General features: G+C 44.7%; 3 protein-coding genes across 3 annotated transcripts in view; 1 reads left to right on the forward strand and 2 right to left on the reverse strand.

The window, feature by feature from the left end:
- kcnd3 (potassium voltage-gated channel, Shal-related subfamily, member 3) overlaps nucleotides 1–2,556 on the forward strand; it is a 97,825-nt gene extending 95,269 nt beyond the window's left edge. The window contains exon 8 of the mRNA XM_061799437.1: nucleotides 174–2,556. Within this exon, the coding sequence (XP_061655421.1) occupies nucleotides 174–348 (175 nt within the window). The 3' untranslated portion in view covers nucleotides 349–2,556. The remainder of the gene's footprint in view (nucleotides 1–173) is intronic.
- On the reverse strand, nucleotides 2,532–5,188 carry LOC133490028 (neuromedin-U receptor 1-like). The gene is made up of 2 exons (XM_061799572.1): nucleotides 3,371–5,188; nucleotides 2,532–2,801 (listed from the first exon to the last, which is right to left on the reverse strand). Exons 1-2 carry the CDS (start codon nucleotides 4,310–4,312, stop codon nucleotides 2,646–2,648), a joined length of 1,098 nt encoding a protein of 365 aa, XP_061655556.1. The 5' UTR covers nucleotides 4,313–5,188; the 3' UTR covers nucleotides 2,532–2,645.
- A 282-nt stretch (nucleotides 5,189–5,470) lies between these two features.
- Nucleotides 5,471–13,133, reverse strand: ddx20 (DEAD (Asp-Glu-Ala-Asp) box polypeptide 20). Its single transcript, XM_061799703.1, has 11 exons — nucleotides 12,902–13,133; nucleotides 10,525–10,619; nucleotides 10,019–10,187; nucleotides 9,655–9,769; nucleotides 9,429–9,571; nucleotides 9,202–9,340; nucleotides 9,049–9,107; nucleotides 8,802–8,884; nucleotides 8,608–8,713; nucleotides 7,681–7,782; nucleotides 5,471–7,283 (listed from the first exon to the last, which is right to left on the reverse strand). Exons 1-11 carry the CDS (start codon nucleotides 13,095–13,097, stop codon nucleotides 6,151–6,153), a joined length of 2,340 nt encoding a protein of 779 aa, XP_061655687.1. The 5' UTR covers nucleotides 13,098–13,133; the 3' UTR covers nucleotides 5,471–6,150.
- Between the last annotated feature and the right edge of the window lie 1,002 nt (nucleotides 13,134–14,135).

Raw genomic sequence — 14,135 nt, forward strand, 5'->3', positions numbered from 1 at the left:
GATTGAGTACGGCCTTAACCCTGTCAAACACATTTTTGGGATGAACCAAAATGGAGATAGTGAGGCCAGGCCCTCTCAGCCAACATCAGCGACCTCACAAATGTCACATTGATCATTTGAGATTTGCAAAGCATCTGCATGAGTTCCATTCTTTGCTCTCCCTCGCTTCCTAGCCGCTCCAGTTTGAACCTGCGCATGGATGAGCCAGCGCCACTCAACTGCCAGGGCGGCCAGATCACCACCGCCATCATCAGCATTCCCACGCCACCGGTGACCACCCCCGAGGGCGACGCCCATCTTCCAGCAGGCCCCGCCCACCAGAACATTGTGAAGGTTTCCGCACTGTGAAGGATGCGAGTGTGTTATACTCAGAGAATGTTACAGACTCACCTAGACAGACTGAAGGACAAGTGGAGGAGGACCCGGCCAGATGGTGGGTGGGGGGTGGTAGGGGGGGTGGGGTGATGTGACGCTGTTCAGAGACTTAATTTGCTCGTGGTGGAGCCTGCCATCTCCTGGTCATATACTGTAACAACATCGACTCCTTGAAGAGGAGAGATCCAGTGCACCATGTCCTTTGAGTGTATGCGTCACTGAGCATTAAGCACCTTTTTTAAAAAAAAATAATAATAATAATGATAATTTTCGCATCAGTTTGACTCTTTGAAAAGCAGGAGGTGTACGCTGATGAAGGGACGAATCCCAAATACATGATTGTGCCCTTTTTCTTTGTGTCACCATTCCTTATCACTTTCAGTATCACCCCACTTTTTTTGTGGGGGGGGGGGGGGATACATATGAATGTCTGTATTGCCAGCAAATGAGTTTCATATTTGTGAATGAGTGCGTGCGTGTGCATTTGCCCAGATGGAAGAATTGTGATGTTTTGGGTCAAAGGTGTGTGGCCTGTGTGGGAGCGTCGCCTCGGGTGATGGAACTTTCAATTCTTCTGGAAGTCTCTTTATGGTTGTGCATTTGACTAGCTACCACTGTCGAGGCTTCGAACGGCAAATTTCTGTCCAAAACTCTCAGCTGTGAGCCTTTTAATACAACACGTGCCTGTTTTTTTTTTGTTTTTTTTTGTCAGCGGGAAATCAGGAATTCATAGATTCGTAGTTGATAGATTTGAATATCCCGTCTCGTTATTTTCCCCCTGTGGCTGTGGACAGACCTCAAATGACAAAATTGCATCCAATTATTTTTTATTATTATTATTTATTTATTTTTTTTTATGTAAAGCCACCCTATTTAAATAAAAGAAAAAAAAAAAGCACAAGGCATTTGCTGAGAATTTTGGACACTAACGTGTTCTGTGTCCAGGTCCTTTGTGAATATTGTTAATAGAATATTTTGTAATATTTGACCATCGTATGGCAGAACCTGTGAAGCTGTGCTCTCTCTCTTTCATCTCACTCTCTCCCTGACTCCTCTGTTTGTATTTCTCTCTCTCTCTCTCTCTCTCTCTGTCGTCGTCCGCTCGTGTTCCTTATCCCTCCTGTGTTAACGACCGTTTTTGCTGACAGTCGTCTTTATAACTGTCAAGCAGCGTTATTCCTTCCCCTAACTCATTGGGAATTTTTCAAAGTTGTTGACTATGTGTACTCTGTGTGGTTTAGAAACTTTGGTGTTTGTACTTTTTGTCCTCCTGGATGTTCCAATTTTTTTATATTTTTTTTTTGGTCCCACTGCATTTGCAGGAGAACTGGAAGGAGGGAGCGGGATCTTTTGTGTTGGTTTCTATGGCAACACGAAGGCCACTTATTGAACCAGGCCCACGGCTCTTTGCCAACTCCACTTGACCTTTTCGAATGTTAGTCCAACAGCTTTGAACCCGTGCCGGAGATCCAAATTCCATCCCAATCTTGCTCCTCCATCTTGTATTACAACCCAAATCCCTGATGTGTTTCCTTAATCCTAAGGATGGGGACGACTCCGAGAAAGCCAAATGGATTCTACAGAGTGAGAGCAGAAAGTGTCACTCCTCTAGTTTAAGTACTAGTACTATTTTTTTGGGTGCCGTGACAGCAGCTGCCCGGAAATATTGTGAAAATGACCATGCAGGCATTAAAACAAAGAGACAAGCACAGACAAGCGGGCCTTTTTGTTTTCTGTCTTTTACTGAAAGCGGTTTTAAAGACAACAGCATAGCATTAATTCCAACATTTTGGAATATTTAGAACTACTGTACAACAGGTGATGGCAGAAGTGAGGTTTATTTTCTTTGATGTTGCAGGGACTGGGATCAAACTTGTGTCAGCTGCACTTTCGAACACAGTTTGAGTCGGGCTCAACGTGTTCAATTGACTTTTTTTTCATGCAACAAAAAATAATAACGCCCTCTTGTAGTGTGTTATGCTCTCTCTTTCTCTGTTATGTACTCGCGTTTGTCTTTAAAATCAGTCAGGTTTTCGTCTCACTCTTTGCTTTGCCACCTGTCATTGTTGCAATTACTGCTGTGTGTGTGTGTGTGTGTATCTTGTCATGTGTTTGATATTATTTATGACCTTGTCTCGTGTCCCAACTGTGAAAGGCCTGATAAAACATCTATATCTGCCACATATGCCAAGTCTGTGGACTTTTTCCCGGCCTCGTTCATCGCATTCTGTGTGTATTTGTGATCAGGGCGTTTGTCGTGCGGCGGAATTTCAGGATCCCAAATTCAGTGGACACCTTCGGATAGACAAGAACATCTTGCTGAGTTCAAAGCGAAACTGTCTGGTGACCAAAGTGTAGATGAGTGGATCCAGGGCAGCTTGCACGCAAGTGAGCACCATCGCTGAGGTCTCCATCTCCAGCAGCAACTGTGTGACAAACAAAAACGCATGTCACTGTCTCCGAATGGAGGAGGTTCTCATTAGACTTTTTACTTTTCATGAAAGCACGCTTTCTTGCGCTTAACAGTAACAATGCAGTGGCGGTTTCCGGCATGCGCGTTATGTGCGGCCGCACAGGGCGACGCTCCTGGGTTGTTGTTGTTGTGTTTAAATCAACGTGAAACGGTGTTTGTAATGTGTAATTTCATGACATGTCAATCATTTTCCATGCCCAAATTGACAGCAAAAATTGACAGCTGGCATCATACAAATTTGCGCCAATGAATTCAAATTGCAAGCACCAGATGATGACAATGGATGCTGACTGGGGTGGGTAATAGCCTCCAATGGGCTAATAAATTTGTTAAGCACTTAGAGTAGAGATGAATTGATGTTTTTTTTTTAGCGTTTGCATTTAATATTCTGGTATGATTCCCAATTGAAATCGAAGAGAAATAGCAAACTTTTGTTGCGTCGCTTGAAACTACCCAATGCTGTTTTGTTTTTGTTTTTTTGTTTTTTTTTCTTTCCCTTGTCTTTGTCTTTGTGCAACTCACTCCGTCGGCGTCCGGCCGTGCGACGAGGTGTTTGATGATCAAAATAAGCACCATGGGAAGCCAACAAAGCGCGAAGGCGACGATCATGTAGCCGAAGCGTTTGGCCAGTTTGCCCTCCATCCGCTTCTTGCCCCGCTCTCGGGCGCCCGGCGTCAGCAGACACACCGCTCCCGCGATCTCCGGAGTCGCCCCGCGGGCTCGTCCGGCGAAACGGCCCGAGGAGTCGCCTGACCACCTCCACGCGTGCCGGGACACCGCGGGCATCACCCGAATGCCGCGATTGAACGCCTTCTTTCGGTGCTTCCTCACAATGGCGACGATTCGCCCGTAGTGAATGACGATGACGGTCAGGGACGAGACCCACACGGGCACCAAAACGTAAGGGCCGAACGGATCCGGGTGGCGCGGCCAAGCGTGGCCGTAAGAGGCGGCGGGCCGGCACAGCGCGTAGAAGAGGGGCCGCTCGGAGAGGGTCAGCGAAAGGAGAGCCGAGGCGGGGCCGCAAAGCCAGATGAAGACGATCCACAGGCGAACCCGGGCTCTCCTCCGCCGCGTTCGGAACGGAAAGGCGACGGCCTGGTAGCGCTCCACGCTGATGCCGGCCAGCGTCAGCAGCTGCACGCAGCCGCACGAGGCCCACGTCAAGTGCTGCGAGGCGCACGCGGACGCCGGCAGCCGCTCGCCACGCGCGCGCTGCAGGAAGGAGGCGAGCAAGAGCGGCGCGTCCACGGAGCACTTCAGCAGGTCGCTGGCGGCCAAGCTGACCAGGAGCGCGTTGTCGCTCGTCCGGAGGCTCTTGGTTCGGAACACGACCCAACACACCCACACGTTCCCGGGTAGGCCCAGGACGAGGGCGAAGACCAGGACCGTGCATTGGGAGACGGCGAGCAGCACATCGGGCTTGGTCTCGGTGTCGTTCCTGGAAACGAGCACGTCCGTCATTGCTGCAGAACGACTTCGCCTCTCGAACCATTTTTGTGCACATCCTGGAAAATCACCTCCTGCTCGTCACGCGGTCGCCACTCAAGGATTTCATTTGGGGCACAGCGGAGAGAGAGAAAACAACAACAAACAAACAAACACGATTGAGTGGCCCCTTGGTTGAAGCACTCGAGGGGTTTTGTTGTCATCACTGATTGTCAGCGCTGATTAGCTGCAATCGCGTGAAGATGTCTGACCTTGCTCAAGGTTGAAATAAGTATTTAACTCGTCACCGTTGTCGGTGCTATTGACAGGACATTTTCGCAAGATGTTGGGATGCCATAGAGCAAATAAGATCTGAAATTAAGTTGTGCGTAAAAATGGGGGGAAATGCGTTCCATCGTGAAGGGAGGTGGCAAAATGGAAAGCCAAGGCAACACCTAAAATCTGTCAATAACCGAACAGCAATCCAGCCACTGGTGATTGCCAATGGATATCAGCTGGTTCAGTTCTAATTGATGGCCGACAAAAAAAAGGTCTCATTGGCCAAGGTGTGAGTCAAGACGCATCTCATGATGGGTAAGAGCGAAGAGCTGTCTCGAGACCATTGCAAACTAATTGTTGCAAAACATAACGATGGACTTGGTTAAAAGCCGCAGATCCAAGCTTCTGAACGTTCCAGTGAGCACGCTTGGGGCCATAATACGTAAGCAGAAAGCCAATCATACCACCATAAATTTGCCTCGATCAGGTGCTCCTCGCAAGATTTCTGACAGAGGAGTGCAAAGAATAATCAGAAGAGCCAAGGACTACCTGTGGAGAACTGCAAAAAGGCCTGGAATTAGCAGGTATGGTTGTCACAAGGACAACAGTGAGTAATGCACGCCGCCGCCATGGCCTCTATGCACACTCAACACGCAAGACCCCATTGTTAAAAAAAAAAAAAAAAAAAAAAAAAAAAAAAAAAAGGCTTAAAAAGTTTATTGAACATTTGGACAAGCCGGTTAAATACTGGGAGAATATAGTCTGCTCCGATGAGAGCAAAATTCAACTGTTTGGATGCCATAAAGCACACCGCGTTTGGAGGAGAAATGGCACTGCACATCATTGCATTTATTTGCCAAGGAACACCATACAGTAGCAGTTATATATATATATATATATATTTTTTTTTTTTTTTTTTTTTTTTTTTAAAAAAGCCTAAATGTAAGCAGCAAAATGTGCACTTACCAACAGGGTGGACAATGACAGGATGGACAGTTTTTCTAATAATGAGCACATGATGGACCTTTATTTAGCAACAGTTAGCAAGCTGTATTTGTACTATCTACCAAATATGTTTCATATTTCTGCAAGCTTTTTATATCAATTGAAATTTTACTGACAGAATGGACATGTTAAGGTTGACAACATCCAACTACACTCATAACATGATAGACATCATGAAACATAAGTGTCATTATTTACTCTGCAATGAGTCACTGTTTCAGCCTGAATTGGAGGAGGACAAAATGCTGGTCGCAATGTTCCTGAAAACATCAGGAGGGTTTCTTACCATAATGACAGCGATTTCAGGGACACATGCAAAATGTTAAATATAGTATATACATGATCAAAAGTTGTTCGAAAAGAAAAACGTATAACAGTATGTGCAACGTTCCAAAACCATGTCCATCCAATTGAAAAGCGAAAGCAACACTTGTATCGTACTGGTACGTTTGGAAATGTTTTTCTATTCATAAGATCTCACTTTTGTTATTCTGCTCCGTTTTCATGATAATTACACAAATTCTGATGAGGACACGAAAGGCACCTCAGAGCGACATTGACCCCGCCTACTGGTATTTAGGCACATCAAATCAGTGTTTGAGCAGTTCCTCCATGTAAACTGTGTTCATGCGGTACGCTGCCATCCAGTTGTGAGCGGCACTGTAGTAGCCTCGGTAACTTTGTTCCCCAAAAGGAGACATCGAGGCGTAGTAAGCATTCCAGGCTCTGGAGCACTCTGTCCAGTAACTCTCAGCACTGGAGTCTTCTTCTATGTCATACTTGTCATCATCCCTTTCCCATTTTTGCTCTGTCCGCATTGTCTCTGGCTTCCTGCTGCTCCATTTTTCCAGCCGACCTTTCTTCTTTACTAAATCCTTTCTACTCGTTTTGGCTGAAGACACCAGTTTAGTTTGCATGTCCGCTTTCGTACAGAGCACTGATTTAAAATTGTCAGTCAGGGGTGAAGTTCTGCTGCCTGTTGCGTTTGTTGTCGGGAATGTTCCAGGAGCGTCTGGTGTAAATGACTCAGTCTTCGCTTGTGCTACGGCACATTTAGGGCTCGCGTCTGTCTGAGTGTGCGTGACTGCAGTGCTCTCACTGCCAGCAGTCATATTGTACTTTGGCTCAGGGTTCTCCTCCATGTCATCTTCAGAGAGTGAAGAACCAGAAGTCACTTTTGCAGGGCTCCGCTCCAACTTCCATCCTTGACAGATCTCACCTCCGTCGTCCTCAAGCGTGGCAAACTCTCTGTGCCCGTTATGATCACCACCGTCTCCCTGGCCGCTGAACTCCCTGATGATCTCCACTGATCTACCCAGCCCTGTCATAATGAACACTTGGAAGTCCCGCTCAGCCTCCTCGAAGGTCATAAACGCAGACGCGCGGCTCTTAAACGAGGTAAGCGGAGGGATCTTGGGCAGCGCGTCTTGCAACTCTTTACGAGTGGGTGCCACTTTTGAGGGGTTCTGCAACAGCATTTTCTCTGCAGGATATTCTTTTCCAGACAGGCCTTCAGCTCCGACACAGGCTTCTGTGCGGCTCCTATTTGGCTCCCCGGCCTCCTCCGTGATGTTGGCGGAAACAGCAGGCGAGGACACTTTGGACCGCGCCGCCTTCTTTTTCTCATTCGTGGAGAACGCCCGGGCTCGGAGGCCCACAGTTGAAGCCTGAGCGCAGACATCCCAGTCACACTGCTCAGCCATCAGCCCAGCATCAATGGTGGCTAAATTGAAAGAAGACAAATATGACTGGACGAAATCTGTTGAGCTGTTTTCACTATGTGTAACACTTCCGATCAATTTGGTAAGCAGTTTGTGCATTCTCATTGTGTGACAACACAAACATTCACCAACGGTGTCTTTTGTTAACTTTGTCGCTGTACAGCTTTTTGTGAATTCATTGGTGGGTTGGAATGTGTGATATATCTATGTAGGTGATGCCAAGATCCTCACAACAGACATTTCACGGGGGGGGGGGGGGGGGGGGGGAAGAGATTACGTTGAACCTTTCTGTGTGTATGTCTTGGTGGGAACATGGTTAGATTATTTTAAACAAACTAACAGGAAAGATACCAAGCATGCTACAAGCAAAGTGCTCGCCAATATGCGGGCGGGGCTTACATGGCAACGCTGACAAACTCAGGCCGCACTTTTGAGCAATGGCCATCATCTTGTTCTCCTCTTCACCGTGGCAACAGTAGGTCACAGCCAGCCCCTGAGTGCCTGTGAACAGGGTTTGATCCCGATTAGAATGTGTCATGATGTAAAGCGTCTAGTAGGGCTCAATAATTGCTTCTTATATTTCTCGTCAAAAAGTAACACGCAGCAGAAGATTGACTTTGTTGTCAATCCACACAGGTGAATTTTTTTTGGTCCCCATCCTGCTTGCTCATCTGTTTGGAGCATGCACCGTTTGTTTTTTTTCCCAGTCATATATGTGGCACAATTACAACACTATATAAAGGCTTAGCATAAAAACTACATTGTCTTGTGTGGATAGGGATCATTCCTGATAGCAGTCAATTTTGACAGATAATTACAAAAAGGGGAAAAAAACTTCTGTGGACAGGAGGACCCAAATTCTTAGATAGCATTAAATTCAGCAAAATACTAACCCTCCTTTTTAGGTTTGGAAATAAAATTCACTCTTTCCAGTCATACAACTTTTAATTCATTCCAAAATAAATATATATATATATATATATATATATATATATATAAGCCATGGAAAAGGACATTTCATACTAAATCAGTTACGTCATAAAATCATTCATTACGTATTGTAGCGGCGTAAAGCCGATAAAATAATTTGCAAAGACAGCTCGAAAAAGTATGCATCCAGCCAATTGTGGGGAAATAACATTAAAAAGAAGCAGCAAACAAAAGCTGCATAGCAGGTTTTCTTTCGGATGTGTGCTTCAAGAAAGCATTGAAAGTTCTCTCCACTTCCTTTTGCCTAATTGCGCAGAGTGATGAGGAAGATGTACCGCCTTTCACTCTGCAGCGATCGCTTGCTTCTGCCTACGAATAACCACGCTGGACACTGACCGAAGCGCCCGGCTCGTCCGATTCGGTGCATGTACGTTTCCCAGTCCTGCGGCACGTCCAGATTTATCACCAGGTTGACCTTCTCTGCGTCTATGCCTCTGGAGGTCTAAAAAGGGGACAACAAAAAACAACAATACTGATAGTAACACAATTTTTAATGACCAATGACTAAATAAATAAAAAGTGGGACTCACCAGGTCAGTGGAGATTAGCACTCTGCACTGATACTGCTTCAATTTGGACATGGCCTCAAGTCTCTGTTCCTGACTCAGACTGCCTGTACAATTATTATTAAGATTACAACAGAAATTGGAACGCACTTCTGTTACGACAAATACGCTAGCCTATCCTAACTCGGTGATGCCAAGTTCAGTTTTGGACGATGTCATCTTGGTTGTTTATTGGCTGTAAGTCCCCCTGACCTCTCCCTCCACAACTCACCTGAGATACAAACAGCGGGTAGGCCTTTAGAGGACAAGATGTCTGCCAGATGCTGAGCCCTGAGGGTGGAGGGGGAACGCACAGCGCAATTATTGCAACTTACGTCTTCTTTTCTAGGCGTAGTTAATGTTAAACATCAAATCTACAAATCACCTTGTGTGCAGGTTCGAGAATACAAGGGCTTGGTTGAAGGGTATTTTGCCGAAGAGCTCAAGCAAGTGCTGCACCTTCTCCTCGAAGACCTTATGAGGTAACGGATGGGACTGCACCAGCTTGTAATACTGCCTCAGGCCTAGCATGCAGCGGGCAGGGGAGAGACCATTTGTTGTCAAGTCAGTCAGCAAGAACGCAGGAAGCTTAAATGGATGACGCGCATGCACCTTTGAGTTCCATGTCCTTGGGGTTGAGTCTGACAAAAGTGGGATCTCTCATGTAGCGGGTAAGGTGCTGAGCAAGAGATTCTGGGTAGGTCGCAGAGAGTGCCAGCATCTGTTTGTTCACAGGCAGAGAGGAGTAGATCCAGCTGTAGCGGGACAAAAGGTTTGGTTCACTTGAGACATTTCATTTGTACTGATTTGTAAGGAGAAGCTCAAGAATGATCGGCACTTTATCTGTTCCTGGAAGCTGCCCTCCTCCAGCAGCTTGTCAGCCTCATCCAGAACAAAGAGACGAATGCTGGCAGTCGACAACATGCCAAGGTCAATGAGCTGCTTGATTCGACCTGTGAAATTACGAGAGCGGGGTTATTTTCTTTCATGCAACAAGGAAGGAAAATTGCTTTTAAGTATTGTGGCAATTTAACGTCTTTGGAATCAAGATTGCTTTAGGGGAAAATGTGCTTTCCTTTGGTTTTCTGCCATAAGAAACAGGGATCTCTATGGCGACTGTAAACGTCGTAAAATATCCCACCCAGTGTTGGATTTGTTCAATTACGTCAAGTGCCGTGAACATGTAATGACTGGCCTCTTACCAGGTGAGCCCACAGCTACGTGGCATTTCTTCAGGTGGAGTTTGTCCTGACTAACAGGCCGCCCCCCGATGAACACGTGGCACTGCAAGCCCTCCATGGCACAGCCAATTGCCATCACGACGGAGTGGATCTGCACGGCTATCTCTCGCGTAGGAGCCAGCACGAGGACCTGCACGGGTCAAAGTAAAAGTCAACAAGCACTTACGTTTGATTGGGGCAGATTGGAGCCAAAGAGTTCTCAATCAGTAAGAGCCTGCAGCTAATCAAATCAACGTGCACTTCACTGCAGACAGATCGGATGGACCTCTGCTTTATCAATTAGTGTCCACTTTCATTTAACCATAGGAGACTGAGCATCTTAACCTCATCAGATTAAGACGCTATAACCAAAGTGATTAACACACATGGCCATCTGTTAGTCGAGTGACGGTACAGCTCACCATAATTCTCATTTTGTACCTTATATTACAGAGACCTTATAAAATAGTGACTGCAATTGTACTCACCTGTGTGGCAGAATTTTCCAGGATCAGAGAATCCAAAGCAATTGTGCAGAACACGCATGTCTTTCCTGTGCCAGATTTGGCCTGAACAATCAAATCTGAAACAAGACAATCATCAGTGGCAAATAAGAACAATTGACTTGATTGGGCATGTTATTATAGAGTCGCATGAAGTGGAAGCTCCAAATCCCTCCAATTTGCACTTATACAACTGACTGGCTGAAGCCTGTAAACTGTATTGCAAGCTTTGGTTTTCCCGCAATGCGAATGTCGTGAAAACAACGCTGTGGATTTGTTTGCACGACAACATACCGTACGTCACAAGAACAGGACAAACATGCAGCGCGCAACATCATTGAATACATTTTGAAAAGTAAGCTTGCGTTGGAACTGTTCAGTTGAACCTCATTTTTTCTATCCCTTAGTTTTCATACGATTCGGTGTTCGACTATTTTTTCGCCGAAAGTTGGTCAGTTTTCGTACATCCGCTCGGCTTTCATGGTTGAAAATGGTCCGTACCGAACTCATCCTCACCCGTGTGTGAAGGAAGTAACATGCAACTGTTGCCGAGGAACCAACATTGGCAAGTGTACGGTTTACAACAATTCTCCCTGTTTTGATTCAAACTGGATGACCCCGTTTCATATACTTGACATCGCTACATTTAAATTATCGCAAAAGTTATACTTTGACTGCCACAGTCTATTCCTCTGCATTCTATTCTCAAATCTTATAATTACACGTTAGTTAATGACCGATTTACCCTACACTTGTCTATGTGTTTCCGCTGTCGGTGTTTCTGTTGTCATAATTTGTCAGATTGCAGATACCCATTCCAAATAATAATCCATCAAGAGTCTTAAACAAAAAGTGAATGTGATGTTTAATGTTCATTTATCCATTTAATTTGCCTTTATATTTATTTCCCATTGACCAGCAAAACAATAGAGTGCCCTCTTGTCCTTTCACCACCACAAATCAGAAAGATCAGCCGTGCATTTGGTACCTGGGCCTTCAGTAGGGACTTGGTCGACTTAATCCATCCCTTTAACCACAACTATTACGTTGAAGTTATAGAAACTCTCAATACTCGCGATATACAACAGCATGCAACTGTGCCACGTACATCATCTGAAGCAGTTCAGAATCAATATTTCTCCAAAATAATCACCAAAGTTGCTGATAATCAAATGTATTATTGCGAGCAAATCGCTACAGGCGTCTTTTATTAGTCGAATTTGGCTTGTTCTGATCTACCAGAGAATGGGAAAATAAAGATCCTCTGAGGCCAATTTGAAATCTGATTGGTTGAAGAACATTAAGGCTTGTCTCATTTTTGCCAGAAGACATCTTGATGACCCCCAAGACTTTTGGGAAAACACTCTGTGGTCTGACGAGACCAAAGTTGAACATTTTGGAAGATGTGTGTCCCATTACATCTGGCGTAAAAGTAACACCATATTTCAGAAAAAGAACATCATACCAACATTAAAATATGGTGGTTAGAGTGTGATGGTCTAGGGCTGTTTTTGTTGCTGCTTCAGGACCTGGACAACTTGCTGTGACAAATGGAACCATCAATTCTGCTGTCTACCAAAAAATCCTGAAGGAGAATGTCTGGCCATCTGTTCTTGACCTCAAGGTGAAACGAACTTGGGGTCTGCAGCAGGACAATGATCCAAAACACAGCAGCAAGTCCACCTCTGAATGGCTGAAGAAAAACTAAATACAGACATTGGAGTGGCCTAGTCAAAGTCCTGACCTGAAGCCTATTGAGATGCCGTGGAATAACCTTAAAAAGGAGGTTCATGCTCAAAAAGCCACCAATGCGGCTGAATTACAACAATTTTGCAAAGAAGAGTGGGCCAAAATTCCTCTCCAGCGCCGTACAAGACTCCTTGCAAGTTATCGCAAACGCTTGATTGCGGTTGTTAGGGGGGCAATCACTTTTTCCACACAGAGCCATGTAGGTTTGATTTTTTTTCTCCCTTAATAATAAAAAAAACTATTTAAAATTTGCATTTTGTGTTTACTTATGTAGTCTTTGACTAATTACATTTGTCTGATTATGCAAAACATTTGAGTGTGATAAACATGCAAAAACAATTTTTAAAAATAAATAAATAAATTAGGAAGGAGGCAAACGCTTTTTCGGACCACTGTAGTTTAAATTGCATCGGCCAGCACACTTGATTCTAAAGGCCCTGGGCATACAGGATTAGCATGGCAGCACACAGGCTGAAATTTGATTGGAGCAAAAAAAATAAAATAAAGACAGAAAAAAAAATCATCCATACCCACGTTCGGAAGCAGTGCAGCCAAGAGAAACGCCACGAAATGCAAAAACATTTGGAGCTTTCTTGATTAAGAAAAGACATACCGAGTCCGCAGCGGCCGAGCGGGATCGCCTTCAGCTGAATCGGGGATGGTTTTTGAAAACCAGCCGCTGACAGTCCGTCCAACACGACCTCAGACAGTAACAGCGACCTGAAGTCGATTCCCTCCGTCAAAATGACATCGTCCGTCCTGTTTCGCCTTTCTATATCGTGGGCTGCTTTCCTGATGGAGGCCGCCATGTTTCTTGCCAGCCGGTAACTAGTGGTCAAAGAGAGCCGCTTAAAAGCGCCGTCGAACTGCAGGAAAACTGAGACTACACTGCCCTCTCGCGGCCGGCGGGAGACCTACAAAGGTTGAATCAAGGGAATTGGATTGATTTTGTTTGTTAAAGACGTTGCACCTTTCATCCAAAAGGCTTCTTCAATTCTAAATTTGTGAAGGGGGGCGTGTGAGCTTCAAGTTGATCTATTAGAAGCAATTAATAGACTTTGTGGCTATTTTGCAATTAAAGTATTGTACATCAAAAGTATTCACACTGTACTTGAGTATAAGTTAGAAGTAATGTACTAACCGGTAATTTCAAAAGTAAAAAAAAAAAAATGATCTTTTTTTTTTTAAAAACTGTCAATTACATGTAATATCCGTTTTGGTGATTTAGCACAACGAAAAAAAATCTTGTCTGTTGACAAAATGGGTTCCCTGTTTTACACCAAGAACCATTCTTACGGACAGCAACATCAAAACACAAATCACTTCAATATTGACATGGATGGCAAATCGGGAGTATCTTTGTGTTCAATTAAGCAAGCCCAAATTTCACACCGAATAAGTTAATTTGTGAGTAACAAGAGAAAGGGAACATCATTATTTCAGTATTCATACTTTCGTGCTATTTTTGGTTAGTGCTTTGTAAAATGGGCGCCTTGGCTCAAAAAAGGTTGGGAAACACTGCTAAACCCATGTTGTGAGACAATCACAGAAAGTGCAGTCTTACAGGTTATTAGGCAGAATTATTGCCATCACCATCCGGATCTGCAGATTTGGTTGGAAATATCCACTCTCCGTGGCCTTATTTTGAGGATTTCTTCACGTTCGTTTTTGTACCGCAACATTTAAAATCTTTAACGTCTTTGTTCAATTACACAGTTGGATCCCAAATTTGGAATATGATGATCACCATGATTACGCAGTCAAGTTTTAATTTTAGCGCCTTTGACCTTTGGATGTTTTGAATTTGGTCAGATAGTTTTCAGTAGGCAGGTGGGCTGCTAATGTTA

The sequence above is a fragment of the Phyllopteryx taeniolatus genome, chromosome 1 (genome assembly GCF_024500385.1).
Source record: "Phyllopteryx taeniolatus isolate TA_2022b chromosome 1, UOR_Ptae_1.2, whole genome shotgun sequence".
Lineage (NCBI taxonomy): Eukaryota > Metazoa > Chordata > Actinopteri > Syngnathiformes > Syngnathidae > Phyllopteryx > Phyllopteryx taeniolatus.